This window comes from Somniosus microcephalus, unplaced genomic scaffold (assembly GCF_052327205.1).
Source record: "Somniosus microcephalus isolate GS21.2 unplaced genomic scaffold, FLI_Smic_1.0 unresolved_chr2, whole genome shotgun sequence".
Classification (NCBI taxonomy): Eukaryota; Metazoa; Chordata; class Chondrichthyes; order Squaliformes; family Somniosidae; genus Somniosus; species Somniosus microcephalus.
This window is the reverse complement of record NW_028225180.1, coordinates 88,879,890-88,905,518: the sequence shown is the minus strand read 5'-3', so window position 1 is coordinate 88,905,518 and position 25,629 is coordinate 88,879,890. Positions and strand designations below refer to the sequence as shown.

The window sequence follows — 25,629 nt, the reverse complement described above, 5'->3', positions numbered from 1 at the left end:
AACGACCTCTTCATTACAGGAACGATGGGTGTAGCACACTCGCTCCAGTCTACTTTGGACAGTACTCCTGAACGTTCCAACCCTTCCAGCTCTGCTTCGACGGCTGGTCGGATCGCATAAGGCACTGGTCTGGCCTTAAGAAACTTTGGGCTTGCATTTTCCTCTATTTTAATCGTTGCTGTTATGCCTTTTAGTGTTCCGAGTTCCTCCTGGAACACTTCTTTTACGTCAGTTAGCATTTTTGACAGTCGTCCAGGTGTGACGTTGTCATCCTTTTTGGCCTCAACCTTCAGTGCCTGTATGGAATGCCAATCTAATTGTATCTTCCGGATCCATTCACGTCCTAGTAGTGGTGGTCCTCCATCTGGCAATACATATAGGTCCATTTTAGGTATTTCCTGGCCTTTGTACATCACTTTCACCCTTATTTTTCCTTTGGGGTAGACTTTTTGCCCCGTGTACGTCTTCAAGACAATCTCTGTAGCTTTCAAGGGTATATGTGAAAATAGCCGCTTGTAGTCCCTTTGGTTTATGACTGTTAGGGCTGATCCTGTGTCCAATTGCATTTTCACTTGGACTCCGTCTATCTTGAGTGTAACCCAGATAGTCTGGTGATCCTCCATTTTGGTTACCTTATGTAGTTTCAGACAACCCAGCTTCTTGCTTCCAGAGTCTGTATCACTTTTCTGTTCATCTGAACTACTGTCCATCACCTTATGTACCTTTTTGTACTTCTCCTGTGGAGATTTCTTGCTGTTGGTTTTCTTCCCAGACCTGCAGACTCTTGCTATGTGTCCTGCTTTTCTACACTGTCTGCACACTTGGTCCTTGAACCAACAATCCTTCTGGTCGTGTGTTGTTCTGCCGCAGCGATAACACTTCCCTGTTCCATAGGACATTTCATTGGTGCCATATTCTTGCGGTCTCCGTTGTATCTCTGCAGCGCCCCTTGCGGCTGCTTCGTGTGATACTGCCATGCTGAAAGCCTTGTCCAGCGTAAGATCCTTTTCTGATAGAAGCCGTTTCTGGGTTCCTTCACTTTGAAGCCCACACACAAACTTGTCCCTTAACGTATCTGCTAGTCCCACTCCAAACTGGCAGTGTTTCGATAGCTTGCGCAGTTCCGTTAAGTACTCAGCATTACTTTCGTCTTTATGTTGGTTCCTTTTATGGAACTTAAATCTTTCTGCTATCAGCAGCGGTTTGGGGTTTAAGTGGTCCTACAGGATTTCTACTATGCTTTCGAAATTCTTATTCACGGGCTTCTCTGGGGTTATTAGGTTTCGCAGTAAGCCATAAGTTTTTGCACCCATGGAATTTAACAAAACCAGTGCTTTCCTAGCATCTGGCACTCCATTCGCCCTGCAGTACACCTCAATATGTTCCACATATGTCGCCCAATCTTCGACTTCATTGTCGAACGTAGAGATACTGCCACTCTTCGGCATCCCTGGGTGTGATTTAACTGTCAAAAATGGCGTCTCCCGCGCTCTCCCTTCTTCTCCGCTAGCACAAAATGGCGTCTCCCACGCTTTCCTTTCTTCCCGCGCTCGCCCTTCTTCTCCGCTGCGGCTTCTAAAAATGGTGTCTCCCGCGCTCTCCCTTCTTCTCCCCGCGGACACTGTTCAGCCCTTGAGCCCTGGCTGTGCTCTGCGCGTTTTTTTTCTGTGCGCCTTTCCCATTTCTGCTGCTCGGTCCTGAACCCGGCTGCTGCTTTACCCTCTCTCTCTCCGTTTTGTTTTTCCTCGACGCCGCTCAGTTTTCAACCCCCGGCTGCGCCCTGTGCGCTTCACCCTCTCTCTTACCCCGTCGACGCCGCTCGGCTATTTCTCTGCCGTCGGTTGGCTCCAGCCGCCGCTGTCCGGGAAGGGTCTGCGCTGTACCTGATGCCAGTCTGTTGCTGACCGTCGTGGCTGGGGAACCAAGCCCGGCTCTCCACAGCCTCCCCTGCGATGTTCACTCTCTGCCGGACGACTGGGCGGTTGCTCGCGGTCGACGCCCGTGTTCCTGGCCTCAACTTTCTTCCACTGCCCTCCCGGAGCGAATCCTCGAAGGGAAATGCAGAGTTGCAGGTAGATTCGAATCGCCACTCGTCGCCACTGTTAGATCCGTGATTCTGAGAGTGTGATGTTTTCCAATAACTACACGGATGCTGTAACTTAACAATCAACAGGTATTTACTGGAGGAGGGTAGTCTCAAGACTGGGAGTACAGAGGCATGCTCAAGGCTTATATACAGGTGTGGTCACTGCCGGTACTACAGTATACAGGAGCTGTAAAAGTAGTTCTCTCTTAAAGGTACATACACTACAGGACGGGCCTTTACCCTGTATCTAACCCATGCTGTACTTGTCCTGGGAGTGTTTGATGGGAGAGTGTAGAGGGAGCTTTACTCTGCATCTAACCCATGCTGTACCTGCCCTGGGAGTGTTTGATGGGACAGTGTAGAGGGAGCTTTACTCTGCATCTAACCCATGCTGTACCTGCCCTGGGAGTGTTTGATGTGACAGTGTAAAGGGAGCGTTACTCTGTATCTAACCCGTGCTGTACCTGCCCGGGAGTGTTTGATGGGACAGTGTAGAGGGAGCTTTACTCTGTATCTAACCCGTGCTGTACCTGTCCTGGGAGTGTTTGATGGGACAGTGTAGAGGGAGCTTTACTCTGTATCTAACCCGTGCTGTACCTGCCCTGGGAGTGTTTGTTGGGACAGTGTAGAGGGAGCTTTACTCTGTATCTAACCCGTGCTGTCCCTGCCCTGGGAGTGTTTGTTGGGACAGTGTAGAGGGAGCTTTACTCTGTATCTAACCCGTGCTGTCCCTGCCCTGGGAGTGTTTGATGGGACAGTGTAGAGGGAGCTTTACTCTGTATCTAACCTGTGCTGCACCTGCCCTGGGAGTGTTTGATGGGACAGTGTAGAGGGAGCTTTACTCTGTATCTAACCCATGCTGTACCTGCCCTGGGAGTGTTTGATGGGACAGTGCAGAGGGAGCTTTACTCTGTATCTAACCTGTGCTGTACCTGCCCTGGGAGTGTTTGATGGGACAGTGTAGAGGGAGCTTTACTCTGTATCTAACCCGTGCTGTACCTGCCCTGGGAGTATTTGACGGGACAGTGTAGAGGGAGCTTTACTCTGTATCTAACCCGTGCTGTACCTGCCCTGGGAGTGTTTGATGTGACAGTGTAGAGGGAGCTTTACTCTGTATCTAACCCGTGCTGTACCTGCCCTGGGAGTGGTTCGTTATTTGATGTATTTCTTGCTGTTCCCTAGGTAACAATAATCGGGTACTCCCTGGAAATTCCCGATGTTATTATGGGAATTACATTCCTGGCGGCCGGCACCAGCGTGCCCGACTGCATGGCGAGTCTCATCGTGGCTCGACAGGGTAAGTAGCGAGGGGTCGGAGGTGAACTCCCAGGGGAAAGGTCATGGTCGACAGGGCGACACCTCAGCAAGGTTAGAACTGGCAATTGAGGCCAAGCTTGCTTTGTAGAATTCCGTTAATTTCATGAGTTCTCTGCTCCCTCACCAAGACCGCCTGCTTCCACAGCCGCAACATCGCCCGTCTCCGCCGCTGCCTCAGCTCATCCGCTGCTGAAACCCTCATCCCTGCCTCTGTTACCTCCAGACTCCCGACTATTCCATCGCTCTCCTGGCCCGGCCTCCCACCCTCCGTAAACCCCAGCTCATCCCAAACTCTGCCTCTGCCCCGTGTCCTAACTCGCACCCAGTCCCGTTCACCCATCACCCCCTGTGCTCACTGCCCCGTGTCCTAACTCACACCCAGTCCCTTTCACCCATCACCCCCTGTGCTCACTGCCCCGTGTCCTAACTCACACCCAGTCCCGTTCACCCATCACCCGCTGTGCTCACTGCCCCGTGTCCTAACTCACAACCAGCCCCGTTCACCCATCACCCCCTGTGCTCACTGCCCCGTGTCCTAACTCGCACCCAGTCCCGTTCACCCATCACCCCCTGTGCTCACTGCCCTGTGTCCTAACTCACACCCAGTCCCGTTCACCCATCACCCCCTGTGCTCACTGCCCTGTGTCCTAACTCACACCCAGTCCCGTTCACCCATCACCCCCTGTGCTCACTGCCCCATGTCCTAACTCACACCCAGTCCCGTTCACCCATCACCCCCTGTGCTCACTGCCCCGTGTCCTAACTCACACCCAGTCCCGTTCACCCATCACCCCCTGTGCTCACTGCCCCGTGTCCTAACTCACAACCAGCCCCGTTCACCCATCACCCGCTGTGCTCACTGCCCCGTGTCCTAACTCACACCCAGTCCCGTTCACCCATCACCCCCTGTGCTCACTGCCCCGTGTCCTAACTCGCACCCAGTCCCATTCACCCATCACCCCCTGTGCTCACTGCCCCGTGTCCTAACTCACACCCAGTCCCGTTCACCCATCACCCCCTGTGCTCACTGCCCCGTGTCCTAACTCACACCCAGTCCTCTTCACCCATCACCCCCTGTGCTCACTGCCCCGTGTCCTAACTCACACCCAGTCCAGTTCACCCATCACCCCCTGTGCTCACTGCCCTGTGTCCTAACTCACACCCAGTCCCGTTCACCCATCACCCCCTGTGCTCACTGCCCCGTGTCCTAACTCACAACCAGCCCCGTTCACCCATCACCCGCTGTGCTCACTGCCCCGTGTCCTAACTCGCACCCAGTCCCGTTCACCCATCACCCCCTGTGCTCACTGCCCCGTGTCCTAGCTCACACCCAGTCCCGTTCACCCATCACCCCCTGTGCTCAATGCCCCGTGTCCTAACTCACACCCAGTCCCGTTCACCCATCACCCCCTGTGCTCACTGCCCCGTGTCCTAACTCGCACCCAGTCCCGTTCACCCATCACCCGCTGTGCTCACTGCCCCGTGTCCTAACTCACACCCAGTCCCGTTCACCCATCACCCCCTGTGCTCACTGCCCCGTGTCCTAACTCGCACCCAGTCCCGTTCACCCATCACCCCCTGTGCTCACTGCCCCGTGTCCTAACTCGCACCCAGTCCCGTTCACCCATCACCCCCTGTGCTGACTGCCCCGTGTCCTAACTCGCACCCAGTCCCGGTCACCCATCACCCCCTGTGCTCACTGCCCCGTGTCCTAACTCGCACCTGTTAAGTATGTGTATTGTATTGAACAATTAACACAAAGACTTAAACGTATAACTCAAACAGGTCTTTACTGGTTGGAGGTAGGGACTATACGTAGGTCTTTACTTCATGCCCACAGGCGGGAACTGAGGGGAGATCAGTACCCACAGTACTATTTATACCCCTATGGCCAGGAGTGGTACTGCGTATCACTACGCCCTACAAGTAGTGCAGTCCTGTCCATAGGTTCAGAGTAGCACACATATTACATACACAACAGCACCCAGTCCCGTTCACCCATCACCCCCTGTGCTCACTGCCCCGTGTCCTAAGTCGCACCCAGTCCCGTTCACCCGTCACCCCCTGTGCTCACTGCCCCGTGTCGTAACTCACACCCAGTCCCGTTCACCCATCACCCCCTGTGCTCACTGCCCCGTGTCCTAACTCGCACCCAGTCCCGTTCACCCATCACCCCCTGTGCTCACTGCCCCGTGTCCTAACTCACACCCAGTCCCGTTCACCCATCACCCCCTGTGCTCACTGCCCCGTGTCCTAACTCACACCCAGTCCCGTTCACCTATCACCCCCTGTGCTCGCTGACCTACACTGGCTCCCGGTCCGGCAACGCCTCGATTTTAAAATTCTCATCCTGGTGTTCAAATCCCTCCATGGCCTCCTCGCCCCCCTCCCTATCTCTGTAACCTCCTCCAGCCCCTACAACCCTCCCTATCTCTGTAACCTCCTCCAGCCCCTACAACCCTCCCTATCTCTGTAACCTCCTCCAGCCCCTACACCCCTCCCTATCTCTGTAACCTGCTCCAGCCCTACAACCCTCCCTATCTCTGTAACCCCCTCCAGCCCCTACACCCCTCCCGATCTCTGTAACCTCCTCCAGCCACTACAACCCTCCCTATCTCTGTAACCTCCTCCAGCCCAACAACCCTACCTATCTCTGTAACCTCCTCCAGCCCTACAACCCTCCCTATCTCTGTAAACTCCTCCAGCCCTACACCCCTCCCTATCTCTGTAACGTCCTCCAGCCCTACAAACCTCCCTATCTCTGTAACATCCTCCAGCCCCACAACCCTCCCTATCTCTGTAACCTCCTCCAGCCCCACAACCCTCCCTATCTCTGTAACCTCCTCCAGCCCCGACAACCCTCCCTCTCTCTGTAACCTCCTCCAGCCCTACAACCCTCCCTATCTCTGTAACCTCCTCCAGCCCTACAACCCTCCCTATCTCTGTAACCACATCCAGTCCTACAACCCTCCCTATCTCTGTAACCTCCTCGAGTCCCTACAACCCTCCCTATCTCTGTAACCTCCTCCAGCCCCTACAACTCTCCCTATCTCTGTAACCTCCTCCAGCCCTACTACCCTCACTATCTCTGTAACCTCCTCCAGCCCTACACCCCTCCCTATCTCTGTAACGTCCTCCAGCCCTACAACCCTCCCTATCTCTGTAACCTCCTCCAGCCCTACAACCCTCCCTATCTCTGTAACCTCCTCCAGCCCCTACAACCCTCCATATCTCTGTAACCTCCTCCAGCCCCTACAACTCTCCCTATCTCTGTAACCTCCTCCAGCCATACTACCCTCACTATCTGTGTAACCTCCTCCAGCCCTACAACCCTCCCTATCTCTGTAACCTACTCCAGCCCCACAACCCTCCCTATCTCTGTAACCTCCTCCAGCCCTACAATTCTCCCTTTCACTGTCACCTCCTCCAGACCTACAACCCTCCCTATCTCTGTAACCTCCTCCAGCCCCTACAACCCTCCCTATCCCTGTAACCTCCTCCAGTCCCTACAACCCTCCGTACCTCTGTAACCTCCTCCTGCCCTACAAACCTCCCTTTTTCTGTAACCTCCTCCAGCCCTACAACCCTCCCTATCTCTGTAACCTCCGCCAGGCCCTACAACCCTCCCTACCTCTGTAACCTCCTCCAGCCCCGACAACCCTCCCTATCTCTGTAACCTCCTCCAGCCCCTACAACCCTCTCTATCTGTGTAACCTCCTCCAACCCCTACAACCCTCCCTATCTCTGTAACCTCCTCCAGCCCCCTACAACCCTCCCTATTTCTGTAACCTCCTCCAGCCCTACAACCCTCCCTATCACTGTAACCTCCCCCAGTCCTACAACCCTCCCTATCTCTGTAACCTCCTCCAGCCCTACAACCCTCCCTATCTCTGTAACCTCCTCCAGCCCCTGCAACCCACCCTATCTCTGTAACCTCCTCCAGCCCCTACAACCCTCCCTATCTCTGTAACCTCCTCCAGCCCCTACACCCCTCCCTATCTCTGTAACCTGCTCCAGCCCTACACCCCTCACTATCTCTGTAACCTCCTCCAGCCCTACAACCCTACCTATCTCTGTAACCTCCTCCAGCCCTACAACCCTCCTTATCTCTGTAACCTCCTCCAGCCCCTACAACCCTCCCTATCTCTGTAACCTCCTCCAGCCCCTACACCCCTCCCTATCTCTGTAACCTCCTCCAGCCCCTACAACCCTCCCTATCTCTGTAACCTCCTCCAGCCCTACACCCCTCCCTACCTCTGTAACGTCCACCAGCCCTACAACCCTCCCTATCTCTGTAACATCCTCCAGCCCCACAACCCTCCCTATCTCTGTAACCTCCTCCAGCCCCACAACCCTCCCTATCTCTGTAACCTCCTCCAGCCCCACAACCCTCCCTATCTCTGTAACCTCCTCCAGCCCCACAACCCTCCCTATCTCTGTAACCTCCTCCAGCCCCTACAACACTCCCTATCTCTGTAACCTCCTCCAGCCCTACAACCCTCCCTATCTCTGTAACCACCTCCAGTCCTACAACCCTCCCTATCTCTGTAACCTCCTCGAGTCCCTACAACCCTCCCTATCTCTGTAACCTCCTCCAGCCCTACAACCCTCCCTATCTCTGTAACCTCCTCCAGCCCCTACAACCCTCCATATCTCTGTAACCTCCTCCAGCCCCGACAACTCTCCCTATCTCTGTAACCTCCTCCAGCCCTACAACCCTCCCTATCTCTGTAACCTCCTCCAGCCATATAACCCTCCATATCTCTGTAACCTCCTCCAGCCCCTACAACCCTCCCTATCTCTGTAACATCCTCCAGCCCCTACAACCCTCCCTATCTCTGTAACCACCTCCAGTCCTACACCCCTCCCTATCTCTGTAACCTCCTCCAGCCCTACAACCCTCCCTATCTCTGTAACCTCCTCCAGGCCCTACAACCCTCCCTATCTCTGTAACCTCCTCCAGGCCCTACAACCCCCCCTATCGCTGTAACCTCCTCCAGCCCCAGAACCCCTCCCTATCTCTGTAACCTCCTCCAGCCCCTACAACTCTCCCTATCTCTGTAACCTCCTCCAGCCCTACAACCCTCCCTATCTCTGTAACCTCCTCCAGCCCCTACTACTCTCACTATCTCTGTAACCTCCTCCAGCCCCTACAACTCTCCCTATCTCTGTAACCTCCTCCAGCGCTACAACCCTCCCTATCTCTGTAACCTCCTCCAGCCCCTACAACCCTCCCTATCTCTGTAACCTCCTCCAGCCATATAACCCTCCATATCTCTGTAACCTCCTCCAGCCCCTACAACCCTCCCTATCTCTGTAACCTCCTCCAGGCCCTACAACCCCCCCTATCTCTGTAACCTCCTCCAGCCCTACAACCCTCCCTATCTCTGTAACCTCCTCCAGCCTTACACCCCTCCCTATCTCAGTAACCTCCTCCAGCCCCACACCCCTCCCTATCTCTGTAACCTCCTCCAGTCCTAAAGCCCCCCGTGACCTCTGCGCTCCTCCAATTCTGGCCTCTTGCGCATCCCCCGATTTCCATCGCTCCACCATTGGCGGCCATGCCTTCAGCCGCCTGGGCCCTGAGCTCCAGAATTCCCTCCCTAAGCGTCTCCGCCTCTCTCTCCTCCTTTAAGACGCTCCTTAAAACCGACCTCTTTGACTGAGCTTTTGGTCGCCTGTCCTAATATCTCCTGATGTGGCTCGGGATCAAATTTTAAACTTCTTTACGGTCCGGTGAAGCACCTTGGGACAACTTGGAAACAAGGATGAGAATTTAAAATCGAGGTGTTCCCAGAGCGGAGCGATTCGGTGGGCCTCCCCTAATATCGGAGTGTGAGAGCGAGAGAATGGATAGAGCGACCTCTCCAGATGCAGGAGTGTGTGAGAGAGAGGTCAGAGGGACCTCCCCAGATAGAGGAGTGTGAGAGAGAGGTTAGAGGGACCTCCCCAGATAGAGGAGTGTGAGAGAGGGGTTAGAGGGACCTCCCCAGATACAGGATTGTGAGGGAGGGGTTAGAGGGACCTCCTCAGATACAGGAGTGTGAGAGAGGGGTTAGAGGCACCTCCCCAGAGACAGGAGTGTGAGAGAGAGGGGTTAGAGGGACCTCCCCAGATACAGGAGTGTGAGAGAGGGGTTAGAGGGACCTCCCCAGATACAGGAGTGTGAGAGAGGGGTTAGAGGGACCTCCCCAGATACAGGATTGTGAGAGAGAGGTTTGAGGCACCTCCCCAGATACAGGAGTGTGAGAGAGAGGTTAGAGGGACCTCCACAGATACAGGAGTGTGAGAGAGGGGTTAGAGGGACCTCCCCAGATAGAAGAGTGTGAGAGAGGGGTTAGAGGGACCTCCCCAGCTACAGGAGTGTGAGAGAGGGGTTAGAGGGACCTCCCCAGATACAGGAGTGTGAGAGAGGGGTTAGAGGGACCTCCCCAGATACAGGAGTGTGAGAGAGAGGGGTTAGAGGGACCTCCCCAGATACAGGAGTGTGAGAGAGGGGTTAGAGGGACCTTCCCAGATACAGGAGTGTGAGAGAGGGGTTAGAGGGACCTCCCCAGATACAGGAGTGAGAGAGAGGGGTTAGAGGGACCTCCCCAGATACAGGAGTGTGCAAGAGTGGTTTAAAGGAACTCCCCAGATACAGGAGTGTGAGAGAGAGGGGATACAGGGACCTCCCCAGATACAGGAGTGTGTGAGAGGGATTAGAGAGACCTCCTCAGATACAGGAGTGTGAGAGAGGGGTTAGAGGGACCTCCCCAGATACAGGAGTGAGAGAGAGGGGTTAGAGGGACCTTCCCAGATACAGGAGTGTGAGAGAGAGGGGTTAGAGGGGCCTCCCCAGATACAGGAGTGTGTGAGAGAGGGGTTAGAGGGACCTCCCGAGATACAGGAGTGAGAGAGAGGGGTTAGATGGACCTCCCCAGATACAGGAGTGTGAGAGAGAGGGATTAGAGGGACCTCCCCAGATACAGGAGTGTGACATAGTTAGAGGGACCTCCCCAGATACAGGAGTGTGTGAGAGAGGCTTTAGAGGGAACTCCCCAGATACAGGAGTGTGAGAGAGGGGTTAGAGGGACCTCCCCAGATACAGGAGTGTGTGAGAGAGGGGTTAGAGGGGCCTCCCCAGATACAGGAGTGTGTGAGAGATGGGTTAGAGGGACCTCCCCAGATACAGGAGTGAGAGAGAGGGGTTAGAGGGACCTCCCCATCTACAGGAGTGTGCGAGAGAGGGATTAGAGGGACCTCCCCAGATACAGGAGTGTGAGAGAGAGGGATTAGAGGGACCTCCCCAGATACAGGAGTGTGAGAGAGAGGGATTAGAGGGCCCTCCCCAGATACAGGAGTGTGAGATAGTTAGAGGGACCTCCCCAGATACAGGAGTGTGTGAGAGAGGCATTAGAGGGACCTCCCCAGATACAGGAGTGTGAGGGAGGGGTTAGAGGGACCTCCTCAGATACAGGAGTGTGAGAGAGACAGGGGTTATAGGGGCCTCCCCAGAAACAGGAGTGTGTGTGAGAGAGGGGTGAGAGGGACCTCCCCAGATACAGGAGTGTGAGAGAGGGGGTTAGAGGGACCTCCCCAGATACAGGAGTGTGAGAGAGTGGGGTTAGAGAAACCTCCCCAGGTACAGGCGTGTGAGAGAGAGAGGTTAGAGGGACCTCCCCAGATACAGGAGAGTGTGAGAGAGAGGTTAGAGGGAGCTCCCCAGATACAGGAGTGTGTGAGAGAGGGGTTAGAGGGACCTCCCCAGATACAGGAGTGTGAGAGAGGGGTTAGAGGGACCTCCCTAGGTACAGGAGTGTGAGAGAGACAGGTTCGAGGGACCTCCCCAGATATAGGAGTGTGAGAGAGGGGTTAGAGGGACCTCCCCAGATACAGGAGTGTGAGAGAGGGTTTAGAGGGACCTCGCCAGATACAGGAGTGAGAGAGAGAGAGGTTAGAGGGACCTCCCCAGATATAGGAGTGTGAGAGAGGGGTTAGAGGGATCTCCCCAGATACAGGAGTGTGAGAGAAAGGGGTTAGGGGGACCTCGCCAGATACAGGAGAGTGAGAGAGAGAGGTTAGAGGGACCTCCCCAGATACAGGAGTGTGAGAGAGAGGTTAGAGGGAGCTCCCCAGATACAGGAGTGTGAGAGAGAGAGGATAGAGGGACCTCCCCAGATACAGGAGTGTGAGAAAGGGGTTAGAGGGACCTCCCCAGATACAGGAGTGTGAGAGAGAGGGGTTAGAGGGACCTCCCCAGATACAGCAGTGTGAGAGAGGGGTTAGAGGGACCTCCCCAGATACAGGAGTGTGTGAGAGAGGGGTTAGCGGGACCTCCCCAAATACAGGAGTGTGGGAGAGGGGTTAGAGGGACCTCCCCAGATACTGGAGTGAAAGAGAGAGGGGTTAGAGGGACCTCCCCAGATAGAGGAGTGTGAGAGAGCGGTTAGAGGGACCTTCCCAGATACAGGAGTGTGAGAGAGGGGTTAGAGGGACCTTCCCAGATACAGGAGTGTGAGAGAGGGGTTAGAGGGACCTCCCCAGATAGAGGAGTGTGAGAGAGGGGGTTAGAGGGACCTTCCCAGATACAGGAGTGTGAGAGAGGGGTTAGAGGGACCTCCCCAGATACAGGAGTGTGAGAGAGGGGGTTAGAGGGACCTCCCCAGATACAGGAGTGTGAGAGAGGGGTTAGAGGGACCTCCCCAGGTGCAGGAGTGTGAGAGAGGGGGGTTAGAGGGGCCTCCCCAGATACAGGAGTGTGAGAGAGAGGGGGGTTAGAGGGACCTCCCCAGATACAGGAGTGTGAGAGAGAGGGGTTAGAGGGACCTCCCCAGATAGAGCAGTGTGTGAGAGGGTTTAGAAGGACCTCCCCAGATACAGGAGAGTGTGAGAGAGAGGTTAGAGGGACCTTCCCAGATACAGGAGTGTGAGAGAGGGGTTAGAGGGACCTCCCCAGATACAGGAGTGAAAGGGAGAGGGGTTAGAGGGACCTCCCCAGATACAGGAGTGTGAGAGAGGGGTTAGAGGGATCTCCCCAGATACAGGAATGTGTGAGAGGGGTTAGAGGGACCTCCCCAGATAGAGGAGAGTGTGAGAGAGAGGTTAGAGGGACCTCCCCAGATACAGGAGTGTGAGAGAGGCACATCCCCAGATACAGGAGTGAAAGAGAGAGGGGTTAGAGGGACCTCCCCAGATACAGGAGTGTGAGAGAGGGGTTACAGGGACCTCCCCAGATACAGGAGTGTGTGAGAGAGGGGTTAGCGGGACCTCCCCAGATATAGGAGTGTGGGAGAGGGGTTAGAGGGACCTCCCCAGATACTGGAGTGAAAGAGAGAGGGGTTAGAGGGACCTCCCCAGATACAGGAGTGTGAGAGAGGGGTTAGAGGGACCTCCCCAGATACAGGAGTGTGAGAGAGGGGGTTAGAGGGGCCTCCCCAGATAGAGGAGTGTGAGAGAGTGGTTAGAGGGACCTCCCGAGATACAGGAGTGTGAGAGAGGGGTTAGAGGGACCTCCCCAGATACAGGAGTGTGAGAGAGGGGGTTAGAAGGACCTCCCCAGATACAGGAGTGAGAGAGAGGGGTTAGAGGGACCAACCCAGATAGAGGAGTGTGAGAGAGGGGTTAGAGGGACCTCCCCAGATACAGGAGTGTGAGAGAGGGGTTAGAGGGACCTCCCCAGATACAGGAGTGTGAGAGAGGGGTTAGAGGGACCTCCCCAGATACAGGAGTGTGCAAGAGTGGTTTAAAGGAACTCCCCAGATACAGGAGTGTGAGAGAGAGGGGATACAGGGACCTCCCCAGATACAGGAGTGTGTGAGAGGGATTAGAGAGACCTCCTCAGATACAGGAGTGTGAGAGAGGGGTTAGAAGGACCTCCCCAGATACAGGAGTGAGAGAGAGGGGTTAGAGGGACCTCCCCAGCTACAGGAGTGTGAGAGCGGGGTTAGAGGGGCCTCCCCAGATACAGGAGTGTGAGAGAGAGGGGTTAGAGGGGCCTCCCCAGATACAGGAGTGTGTGAGAGAGGGGTTAGAGGGACCTCCCTAGATACAGGAGTGAGAGAGAGGGGTTAGAAGGACATCCCCAGATACAGGAGTGTGAGAGAGAGGGATTAGAGGGACATCCCCAGATACAGGGGTGTGAGATAGTTAGAGGGACCTCCCCAGATACAGGAGTGTGTGAGAGAGGCTTTTGAGGGAACTCCCCAGATACAGGAGTGTGAGAGAGGGGTTAGAGGGACCTCCCCAGATACAGGAGTGTGTGAGAGAGGGGTTAGAGGGGCCTCCCCAGATACAGGAGTGTCTGAGAGAGGGGTTAGAGGGACCTCCCTAGATACAGGAGTGAGAGAGAGGGGTTAGAGGGACCTCCCCAGCTACAGGAGTGTGCGAGAGAGGGATTAGAGGGACCTCCCCAGATACAGGAGTGTGAGAGAGAGGGATTAGAGGGACCTCCCCAGATACAGGAGTGTGAGAGAGAGGGTTTAGAGGGACCTCCCCAGATACAGGAGTGTGTGAGAGAGGGGTTAGAGGGACCTCCCTAGATACAGGAGTGTGAGAGGGGGGTTAGAGGGGTCTCCCTAGATACAGGAGTGAGAGAGAGGGGTTAGAGGGACCTCCCCAGATACAGGAGTGTGAGAGAGAGGGATTAGAGGGACCTCCCCAGATACAGGAGTGTGAGATAGTTAGAGGGACCTCCCCAGATACAGGAGTGTGTGAGAGAGGGGTTAGAGGGACCTCCCCAGATACAGGAGTGTGAGAGAGAGGGGTTAGAGGGACCTCCCCAGATACAGGAGTGTGTGAGAGAGGGGTTAGAGGGACCTCCCCAGATACAGGAGTGTGAGAGGGGTTAGAGGGACCTCCCCAGTTACAGGAGTGTGTGACAGAGGGGTTAGAGGGACCTCCCCAGATACAGGAGTGTGTGAGAGAGGGGTTAGAGGGACCTCCCCAGATACAGGAGTGTGTGACAGAGGGGTTAGAGGGACCTCCCCAGATACAGGAGTGTTTGAGAGAGGGGTTAGAGGGACCTCCCCAGATACAGGAGTGTGTGAGAGAGGGGTTAGAGGGACCTCCCCAGTTAGAGGGGAGTGAGAGAGAGGGGTTAGAGGGACCTCCCCAGTTACAGGAGTGTGTGAGAGAGGGGTTAGAGGGACCTCCCCAGTTAGAGGAGTGTGAGAGAGAGGGGTTAGAGGGACCACCCCAGATACAGGAGTGTGTGAGAGAGGGGTTAGAGGGACCTCCCCAGATACAGGAGTGAGAGAGAGATTGGTTAGAGGGACCTCCCCAGATACAGGAGTGTGAGAGAGAGGGGTTAGAGGGACCTCCCCAGATAGAGGAGTGTGAGAGAGGGGTTAGAGGGACCTCCCCAGATACAGGAGTGTGAGAGAGAGAGGGGTTAGAGGGACCTCCCCAGATACAGGAGTGTGAGAGAGAGAGGGGTTAGAGGGACCTCCGCAGATTCAGGAGTGTGCGAGAGTGGTAAGAGGGAACTCCCCAGATACAGTAGTGTGTGAGAGAGGGGTTAGAGGGACCTCCCCAGATACAGGAGTGTGAGAGAGAGGGGTTAGAGGGACCTCCCCAGATAGAGGAGAGTGTGAGAGAGAGGTTAGAGGGACCTCCCCAGATACAGGAGTGTGAGAGAGGGACCTCCCCAGATACAGGAGTGAAAGAGAGAGGGGTTAGAGGGACCTCCCCAGATACAGGAGTGTGAGAGAGGGGTTACAGGGACCTCCCCAGATACAGGAGTGTGTGAGAGAGGGGTTAGCGGGACCTCCCCAGATACAGGAGTGTGGGAGAGGGGTTAGAGGGACCTCCCCAGATACTGGAGTGAAAGAGAGAGGGGTTAGAGGGACCTCCCCAGATACAGGAGTGTGAGAGAGGGGTTAGAGGGACCTCCCCAGATACAGGAGTGTGAGAGAGGGGGTTAGAGGGGCCTCCCCAGATAGAGGAGTGTGAGAGAGTGGTTAGAGGGACCTCCCGAGATACAGGAGTGTGAGAGAGGTGTTAGAGGGACCTCCCCAGATACAGGAGTGTGAGAGAGGGGGTTAGAAGGACCTCCCCAGATACAGGAGTGAGAGAGAGGGGTTAGAGGGACCTCCCCAGCTACAGGAGTGTGAGAGGGGGTTAGAGGGGCCTCCCCAGATACAGGAGTGTGAGAGAGAGGGGTTAGAGGGACCTACCCAGATAGAGGAGTGTGAGAGAGGGGTTAGAGGGACCTCCCCAGATACAGGAGTGTGAGAGAGGGGTTAGAGGGACCTCCCCAGATACAGGAGTGTGAGAGAGGGGTTAGAGGGACCTCCCCAGATACAGGAGTGTGAGAGAGGTGTTAGAGGGACCTCCTCAGATACAGGAGTGTGAGAGAGGGGTTAGAGGGACCTCCCCAGATACAGGAGTGTGAGAGAGAGAGGGGTTAGAGGGACCTCCGCAGATTCAGGAGTGTGCGAGAGTGGTAAGAGGGAACTCCACAGATACAGTAGTGTGTGAGAGAGGGGTTAGAGGGACCTCCCCAGATACAGGAGTGTGAGAGAGAGGGGTTAGAGGGACCTCCCCAGATACAGGAGTGTGCGAGAGTGGTTAGAGGGACCTCCCCAGATACAGGAGTGTGCAAGAGTTGTTTAAAGGAACTCCCCAGATACAGGAGTGTGAGAGAGAGGGGATACAGGGACCTCCCCAGATACAGGAGTGTGTGAGAGGGATTAGAGAGACCTCCTCAGATACAGGAGTGTGAGAGAGGGGTTAGAAGGACCTCCCCAGATACAGGAGTGAGAGAGAGGGGTTAGAGGGACCTCCCCAGCTACAGGAGTGTGAGAGGGGGGTTAGAGGGGCCTCCCCAGATACAGGAGTGTGAGAGAGAGGGGTTAGAGGGGCCTCCCCAGATACAGGAGTGTGTGAGAGAGGGGTTAGAGGGACCTCCCTAGATACAGGAGTGAGAGCGAGGGGTTAGAAGGACATCCCCAGATACAGGAGTGTGAGAGAGAGGGATTAGAGGGACATCCCCAGATACAGGGGTGTGAGATAGTTAGAGGGACCTCCCCAGATACAGGAGTGTGTGAGAGAGGCTTTTGAGGGAACTCCCCAGATACAGGAGTGTGAGAGAGGGGTTAGAGGGACCTCCCCAGATACAGGAGTGTGTGAGAGAGGGGTTAGAGGGGCCTCTCCAGATACAGGAGTGTCTGAGAGAGGGGTTAGAGGGACCTCCCTAGATACAGGAGTGAGAGAGAGGGGTTAGAGGGACCTCCCCAGCTACAGGAGTGTGCGAGAGAGGGATTAGAGGGACCTCCCCAGATACAGGAGTGTGAGAGAGAGGGATTAGAGGGACCTCCCCAGATACAGGAGTGTGAGAGAGAGGGTTTAGAGGGACCTCCCCAGATACAGGAGTGTGTGAGAGAGGGGTTAGAGGGACCTCCCCAGATACAGGGGTGTGAGATAGTTAGAGGGACCTCCCCAGATACAGGAGTGTGTGAGAGAGGCTTTTGAGGGAACTCCCCAGATACAGGAGTGTGAGAGAGGGGTTAGAGGGACCTCCCCAGATACAGGAGTGTGTGAGAGAGGGGTTAGAGGGGCCTCTCCAGATACAGGAGTGTCTGAGAGAGGGGTTAGAGGGACCTCCCTAGATACAGGAGTGAGAGAGAGGGGTTAGAGGGACCTCCCCAGCTACAGGAGTGTGCGAGAGAGGGATTAGAGGGACCTCCCCAGATACAGGAGTGTGAGAGAGAGGGATTAGAGGGACCTCCCCAGATACAGGAGTGTGAGAGAGAGGGTTTAGAGGGACCTCCCCAGATACAGGAGTGTGAGAGGGGGGTTAGAGTGGTCTCCCTACATACAGGAGTGAGAGAGAGGGGTTAGAGGGACCTCCCCAGATACAGGAGTGTGAGAGAGAGGGATTAGAGGGACCTCCCCAGATACAGGACTGTGAGATAGTTAGAGGGAACTCCCCAGATACAGGAGTGTGTGAGAGAGGGGTTAGAGGGACCTCCCCAGATACAGGAGTGTGAGAGAGAGGGGTTAGAGGGACCTCCCCAGATACAGGAGTGTGTGAGAGAGGGGTTAGAGGGACCTCCCCAGATACAGGAGTGTGAGAGGGTTTAGAGGGACCTCCCCAGTTACAGGAGTGTGTGACAGAGGGGTTAGAGGGACCTCCCCAGATACAGGAGTGTGTGAGAGAGGGGTTAGAGGGACCTCCCCAGATACAGGAGTGTGTGACAGAGGGGTTAGAGGGACCTCCCCAGATACAGGAGTGTTTGAGAGAGGGGTTAGAGGGACCTCCCCAGATACAGGAGTGTGTGAGAGAGGGGTTAGAGGGACCTCCCCAGTTAGAGGAGAGTGAGAGAGAGGGGTTAGAGGGACCTCCCCAGTTACAGGAGTGTGTGAGAGAGGGGTTAGAGGGAACTCCCCAGTTAGAGGAGTGTGAGAGAGAGGGGTTAGAGGGACCACCCCAGATACAGGAGTGTGTGAGAGAGGGGTTAGAGGGACCTCCCCAGATACAGGAGTGAGAGAGAGATGGGTTAGAGGGACCTCCCCAGATACAGGAGTGTGAGAGAGAGGGGTTAGAGGGACCTCCCCAGATAGAGGAGTGTGAGAGAGGGGTTAGAGGGACCTCCCCAGATACAGGAGTGTGAGAGAGAGAGGGGTTAGAGGGACCTCCCCAGATACAGGAGTGTGAGAGAGAGAGGGGTTAGAGGGACCTCCGCAGTTTCAGGAGTGTGCGAGAGTGGTAAGAGGGAACTCCCCAGATACAGTAGTGTGTGAGAGAGGGGTTAGAGTGACCTCCCCAGATACAGGAGTGTGAGAGAGAGGGGTTAGAGGGACCTCCCCAGATAGAGGAGAGTGTGAGAGAGAGGTTAGAGGGACCTCCCCAGATACAGGAGTGTGAGAGAGGGACCTCCCCAGATACAGTAGTGTGTGAGAGAGGGGTTAGAGGGACCTCCCCAGATACAGGAATGTGTGAGAGGGGTTAGAGGGACCTCCCCAGATAGAGGAGAGTGTGAGAGAGAGGTTAGAGGGACCTCCCCAGATACAGGAGTGTGAGAGAGGGAGCTCCCCAGATACAGGAGTGAAAGAGAGAGGGGTTAGAGGGACCTCCCCAGATACAGGAGTGTGAGAGAGGGGTTACAGGGACCTCCCCAGATACAGGAGTGTGTGAGAGAGGGGTTAGCGGGACCTCCCCAGATACAGGAGTGCGGGAGAGGGGTTAGAGGGACCTCCCCAGATACTGGAGTGAAAGAGAGAGGGGTTAGAGGGACCTCCCCAGATACAGGAGTGTGAGAGAGGGGTTAGAGGGACCTCCCCAGATACAGGAGTGTGAGAGAGGGGGTTAGAGGGGCCTCCCCAGATAGAGGAGTGTGTGAGAGAGGGGTTAGAGGGACCTCCCCAGTTAGAGGAGAGTGAGAGAGAGGGGTTAGAGGGACCTCCCCAGTTACAGGAGTGTGTGACAGTGGGGTTAGAGGGACCTCCCCAGATACAGGAGTGTGTGAGAGAGGGGTTAGAGGGACCTCCCCAGATACAGGAGTGTGTGACAGAGGGGTTAGAGGGACTTCCCCAGCTACAGGAGTGTTTGAGAGAGGGGTTAGAGGGACCTCCCCAGATACAGGAGTGTGTGAGAGAGGGGTTAGAGGGACCTCCCCAGTTAGAGGAGAGTGAGAGAGAGGGGTTAGAGGGACCTCCCCAGTTACAGGAGTGTGTGAGAGAGGGGTTAGAGGGACCTCCCCAGTTAGAGGAGTGTGAGAGAGAGGGGTTAGAGGGACCACCCCAGATACAGGAGTGTGTGAGAGAGGGGTTAGAGGGACCTCCCCAGATACAGGAGTGAGAGAGAGATGGGTTAGAGGGACCTCCCCAGATACAGGAGTGTGAGAGAGAGGGGTTAGAGGGACCTCCCCAGATAGAGGAGTGTGAGAGAGGGGTTAGAGGGACCTCCCCAGATACAGGAGTGTGAGAGAGAGAGGGGTTAGAGGGACCTCCCCAGATACAGGAGTGTGAGAGAGAGAGGGGTTAGAGGGACCTCCGCAGATTCAGGAGTGTGCGAGAGTGGTAAGAGGGAACTCCCCAGATACAGTAGTGTGTGAGAGAGGGGTTAGAGGGACCTCCCCAGATACAGGAGTGTGAGAGAGAGGGGTTAGAGGGACCTCCCCAGATAGAAGAGAGTGTGAGAGAGAGGTTAGAGGGACCTCCCCAGATACAGGAGTGTGAGAGAGGGACCTCCCCAGATACAGTAGTGTGTGAGAGAGGGGTTAGAGGGACCTCCCCAGATACAGGAATGTGTGAGAGGGGTTAGAGGGACCTCCCCAGATAGAGGAGAGTGTGAGAGAGAGGTTAGAGGGACCTCCCCAGATACAGGAGTGTGAGAGAGGGACCTCCCCAGATACAGGAGTGAAAGAGAGAGGGGTTAGAGGGACCTCCCCAGATACAGGAGTGTGAGAGAGGGGTTACAGGGACCTCCCCAGATACAGGAGTGTGTGAGAGAGGGGTTAGCGGGACCTCCCCAGATACAGGAGTGTGGGAGAGGGGTTAGAGTGACCTCCCCAGATACTGGAGTGAAAGAGAGAGGGGTTAGAGGGACCTCCCCAGATACAGGAGTGTGAGAGAGGGGTTAGAGGGACCTCCCCAGATACAGGATTGTGAGAGAGGGGGTTAGAGGGGCCTCCCCAGATAGAGGAGTGTGAGAGAGTGGTTAGAGGGACCTCCCGAGATACAGGAGTGTGAGAGAGGGGTTAGAGGGACCTCCCCAGATACAGGAGTGTGAGAGAGGGGGTTAGAAGGACCTCCCCAGATACAGGAGTGAGAGAGAGGGGTTAGAGGGACCTCCCCAGCTACAGGAGTGTGAGAGGGGGTTAGAGGGGCCTCCCCAGATACAGGAGTGTGAGAGAGAGGGGTTAGAGGGACCTACCCAGATAGAGGAGTGTGAGAGAGGGGTTAGAGGGACCTCCCCAGATACAGGAGTGTGAGAGAGGGGTTAGAGGGACCTCCCCAGATACAGGAGTGTGAGAGAGGGGTTAGAGGGACCTCCCCAGATACAGGAGTGTGAGAGAGGTGTTAGAGGGACCTCCTCAGATACAGGAGTGTGAGAGAGGGGTTAGAGGGACCTCCCCAGATACAGGAGTGTGAGAGAGAGAGGGGTTAGAGGGACCTCCGCAGATTCAGGAGTGTGCGAGAGTGGTAAGAGGGAACTCCACAGATACAGTAGTGTGTGAGAGAGGGGTTAGAGGGACCTCCCCAGATACAGGAGTGTGAGAGAGAGGGGTTAGAGGGACCTCCCCAGATACAGGAGTGTGCGAGAGTGGTTAGAGGGACCTCCCCAGATACAGGAGTGTGCAAGAGTGGTTTAAAGGAACTCCCCAGATACAGGAGTGTGAGAGAGAGGGGATACAGGGACCTCCCCAGATACAGGAGTGTGTGAGAGGGATTAGAGAGACCTCCTCAGATACAGGAGTGTGAGAGAGGGGTTAGAAGGACCTCCCCAGATACAGGAGTGAGAGAGAGGGGTTAGAGGGACCTCCCCAGCTACAGGAGTGTGAGAGGGGGGTTAGAGGGGCCTCCCCAGATACAGGAGTGTGAGAGAGAGGGGTTAGAGGGGCCTCCCCAGATACAGGAGTGTGTGAGAGAGGGGTTAGAGGGACCTCCCTAGATACAGGAGTGAGAGAGAGGGGTTAGAAGGACCTCCCCAGATACAGGAGTGTGAGAGAGAGGGATTAGAGGGACATCCCCAGATACAGGGGTGTGAGATAGTTAGAGGGACCTCCCCAGATACAGGAGTGTGTGAGAGAGGCTTTAGAGGGTACTCCCCAGATACAGGAGTGTGAGAGAGGGGTTAGAGGGACCTCCCCAGATACAGGAGTGTGTGAGAGAGGGGTTAGAGGGGCCTCCCCAGATACAGGAGTGTCTGAGAGAGGGGTTAGAGGGACCTCCCTAGATACAGGAGTGAGAGAGAGGGGTTAGAGGGACCTCCCCAGCTACAGGAGTGTGCGAGAGAGGGATTAGAGGGACCTCCCCAGATACAGGAGTGTGAGAGAGAGGGATTAGAGGGACCTCCCCAGATACAGGAGTGTGAGAGAGAGGGATTAGAGGGACCTCCCCAGATACAGGAGTGTGTGAGAGAGGGGTTAGAGGGACCTCCCCAGATACAGGAGTGTGAGAGAGAGAGGGGTTAGAGGGACCTCCCCAGCTACAGGAGTGTGAGAGGGGGGTTAGAGGGGTCTCCCTAGATACAGGAGTGAGAGAGAGGGGATGGAGGTACCTCCACAGATACAGGAGTGTGAGAGAGAGGGATTAGAGGGACCTCCCCAGATACAGGAGTGTGAGATAGTTAGAGGGACCTCCCCAGATACAGGAGTGTGTGAGAGAGGGGTTAGAGGGACCTCCCCAGATACAGGAGTGTGAGAGAGAGGGGTTAGAGGGACCTCCCCAGATACAGGAGTGTGTGAGAGAGGGGTTAGAGGGACCTCCCCAGATACAGGAGTGTGAGAGGGGTTAGAGGGACCTCCCCAGTTACAGGAGTGTGTGACAGAGGGGTTAGAGGGACCTCCCCAGATACAGGAGTGTGTGAGAGTGGGGTTAGAGGGACCTCCCCAGATACAGGAGTGTGTGACAGAGGGGTTAGAGGGACCTCCCCAGATACAGGAGTGTTTGAGAGAGGGGTTAGAGGGACCTCCCCAGTTACAGGAGTGTGTGAGAGAGGGGTTAGAGGGACCTCCCCAGTTAGAGGAGTGTGAGAGAGAGGGGTTAGAGGGACCTCCCCAGATACAGGAGTGTGTGAGAGAGGGGTTAGAGGGACCTCCCCAGATACAGGAGTGAGAGAGAGATGGGTTAGAGGGACCTCCCCAGATACAGGAGTGTGAGAGAGAGGGGTTAGAGGGACCTCCCCAGATAGAGGAGTGTGAGAGAGGGGTTAGAGGGACCTCCCCAGATACAGGAGTGTGAGAGAGAGAGGGGTTAGAGGGACCTCCCCAGATACAGGAGTGTGAGAGAGAGAGGGGTTAGAGGGACCTCCGCAGATTCAGGAGTGTGCGAGAGTGGTAAGAGGGAACTCCCCAGATACAGTAGTGTGTGAGAGAGGGGTTAGAGGGACCTCCCCAGATACAGGAGTGTGAGAGAGAGGGGTTAGAGGGACCTCCCCAGATACAGGAGTGTGCGAGAGTGGTTAGAGGGACCTCCCCAGATACAGGAGTGTGCAAGAGTGGTTTAAAGGAACTCCCCAGATACAGGAGTGTGAGAGAGAGGGGATACAGGGACCTCCCCAGATACAGGAGTGTGTGAGAGGGATTAGAGAGACCTCCTCAGATACAGGAGTGTGAGAGAGGGGTTAGAAGGACCTCCCCAGATACAGGAGTGAGAGAGAGGGGTTAGAGGGCCCTCCCCAGATAGAGGAGTGAGAGAGAGATGGGTTAGAGGGACCTCCCCAGATACAGGAGTGTGAGAGAGAGGGGTTAGAGGGACCTCCCCAGATAGAGGAGTGTGAGAGAGGGGTTAGAGGGACCTCCCCAGATACAGGAGTGTGAGAGAGGGGTTAGAGGGACCTCCCCACATACAGCAGTGTGAGAGAGGGGTTAGAGGGACCTCCCCAGATACAGGAGTGTGAGAGAGAGAGGGGTTAGAGGGACCTCCCCAGATACAGGAGTGTGTGAGAGGGATTAGAGAGACCTCCTCAGATACAGGAGTGTGAGAGAGGGGTTAGAGGGACCTCCCCAGATACAGGAGTGTGAGAGAGGTGTTAGAGGGACCTCCTCAGATACAGGAGTGTGAGAGAGAGAGGGGTTAGAGGGACCTCCGCAGATTCAGGAGTGTGCGAGTGTGGTAAGAGGGAACTCCCCAGATACAGTAGTGTGTGAGAGAGTGGTTAGAGGGACCTCCCCAGATACAGGAGTGTGAGAGAGAGGGGTTAGAGGGACCTCCCCAGATACAGGAGTGTGCGAGAGTGGTTAGAGGGACCTTCCCAGATACAGGAGTGTGCAAGAGTGGTTTAAAGGAACTCCCCAGATACAGGAGTGTGAGAGAGAGGGGATACAGGGGCCTCCCCAGATACAGGAGTGTGTGAGAGGGATTAGAAGGACCTCCCCAGATACAGGAGTGAGAGAGAGGGGTTAGAGGGACCTCCCCAGCTACAGGAGTGTGAGAGGGGGGTTAGAGGGGCCTCCCCAGATACAGGAGTGTGAGAGAGAGGGGTTAGAGGGGCCTCCCCAGATACAGGAGTGTGTGAGAGAGGGGTTAGAGGGACCTCCCTAGATACAGGAGTGAGAGAGAGGGGTTAGAGGGACCTCCCCAGATACAGGAGTGTGAGAGAGAGGGATTAGAGGGACATCCCCAGATACAGGGGTGTGAGATAGTTAGAGGGACCTCCCCAGATACAGGAGTGTGTGAGAGAGGCTTTAGAGGGAACTCCCCAGATACAGGAGTGTGAGAGAGAGGTTAGAGGGAGCTCCCCAGATACAGGAGTGTGTGAGAGAGGGGTTAGAGGGGCCTCCCCAGATACAGGAGTGTCTGAGAGAGGGGTTAGAGGGACCTCCCTAGATACAGGAGTGAGAGAGAGGGGTTAGAGGGACCTCCCCATCTACAGGAGTGTGCGAGAGAGGGATTAGAGGGACCTCCCCAGATACAGGAGTGTGAGAGAGAGGGATTAGAGGGACCTCCCCAGATACAGGAGTGTGAGAGAGAGGGATTAGAGGGACCTCCCCAGATACAGGAGTGTGTGAGAGAGGTGTTAGAGGGACCTCCCCAGTTAGAGGAGTGTGAGAGAGAGGTGTTAGAGGGACCTCCCCAGATACAGGAGTGTGTGAGAGAGGGGTTAGAGGGACCTCCCCAGATACAGGAGTGTGTGAGAGAGGGGTTAGAGGGACCTCCCCAGTTGGAGGAGTGTGAGAGAGAGGGGTTAGAGGGACCTCCCCAGTTACAGGAGTGTGAGAGAGGGGTTAGAGGGACCTCCCCAGATACAGGAGTGTGAGAGAGGGGTTAGAGGGACCTCCCCAGATACAGGAGTGTGTGTGAGAGAGGGGTGAGAGGGACCTCCCCAGATACAGGAGTGTGAGAGAGGGGGTTAGAGGGACCTCCCCAGATACAGGAGTGTGAGAGAGTGGGGTTAGAGAAACCTCCCCAGGTACAGGCGTGTGAGAGAGAGAGGTTAGAGGGACCTCCCCAGATACAGGAGAGTGTGAGAGAGAGGTTAGAGGGAGCTCCCCAGATACAGGAGTGTGTGAGAGAGGGGTTAGAGGGACCTCCCCAGATACAGGAGTGTGAGAGAGGGATTAGAGGGACCTCCCTAGGTACAGGAGTGTGAGAGAGACAGGTTCGAGGGACCTCCCCAGATATAGGAGTGTGAGAGAGGGTTTAGAGGGACCTCGCCAGATACAGGAGGGAGAGAGAGAGAGGTTAGAGGGACCTCCCCAGATATAGGAGTGTGAGAGAGGGGTTAGAGGGACCTCCCCAGATACAGGAGTGTGAGAGAAAGGGGTTAGGGGGACCTCGCCAGATACAGGAGAGTGAGAGAGAGAGGTTAGAGGGACCTCCCCAGATACAGGAGTGTGAGAGAGAGGTTAGAGGGAGCTCCCCAGATACAGGAGTGTGAGAGAGAGAGGATAGAGGGACCTCCCCAGATACAGGAGTGTGAGAAAGGGGTTAGAGGGACCTCCCCAGATACAGGAGTGTGAGAGAGAGTGGTTAGAGGGACCTCCCCAGATACAGGAGTGTGAGAGAGGGGTTAGAGGGACCTCCCCAGATACAGGAGTGTGTGAGAGAGGGGTTAGCGGGACCTCCCCAGATACAGGAGTGTGGGAGAGGGGTTAGAGGGACCTCCCAAGATACTGGAGTGAAAGAGAGATGGGTTAGAGGGACCTCCCCAGATAGAGGAGTGTGAGAGAGCGGTTAGAGGGACCTCCCCAGATACAGGAGTGTGAGAGAGGGGTTAGAGGGACCTCCCCAGATACAGGAGAGTGAGAGAGGGGGTTAGAGGGACCTCCCCAGATACAGGAGTGTGAGAGAGGGGTTAGAGGGACCTCCCCAGGTACAGGAGTGTGAGAGAGGGGGGTTAGAGGGGCCTCCCCAGATACAGGAGTGTGAGAGAGAGGGGGGTTAGAGGGACCTCCCCAGATACAGGAGTGTGAGAGAGAGGGGTTAGAGGGACCTCCCCAGATAGAGCAGTGTGTGAGAGGGTTTAGAGGGACCTCCCCAGATACAGGAGAGTGTGAGAGAGAGGTTAGAGGGACCTTCCCAGATACAGGAGTGTGAGAGAGGGGTTAGAGGGACCTCCCCAGATACAGGAGTGAAAG

The 25,629-nt window shown here is 55.7% G+C and overlaps 1 protein-coding gene across 1 annotated transcript in view; it reads left to right on the top strand.

The window, feature by feature from the left end:
* Positions 1-25,629, top strand: part of LOC147092975 (sodium/potassium/calcium exchanger 3-like) — a 96,133-nt gene that overhangs the window by 49,537 nt on the left and 20,967 nt on the right. The window contains exon 12 of the mRNA XM_085976305.1: positions 3,269-3,383. Within this exon, the coding sequence (XP_085832431.1) occupies positions 3,269-3,383 (115 nt within the window). The remainder of the gene's footprint in view (positions 1-3,268; positions 3,384-25,629) is intronic.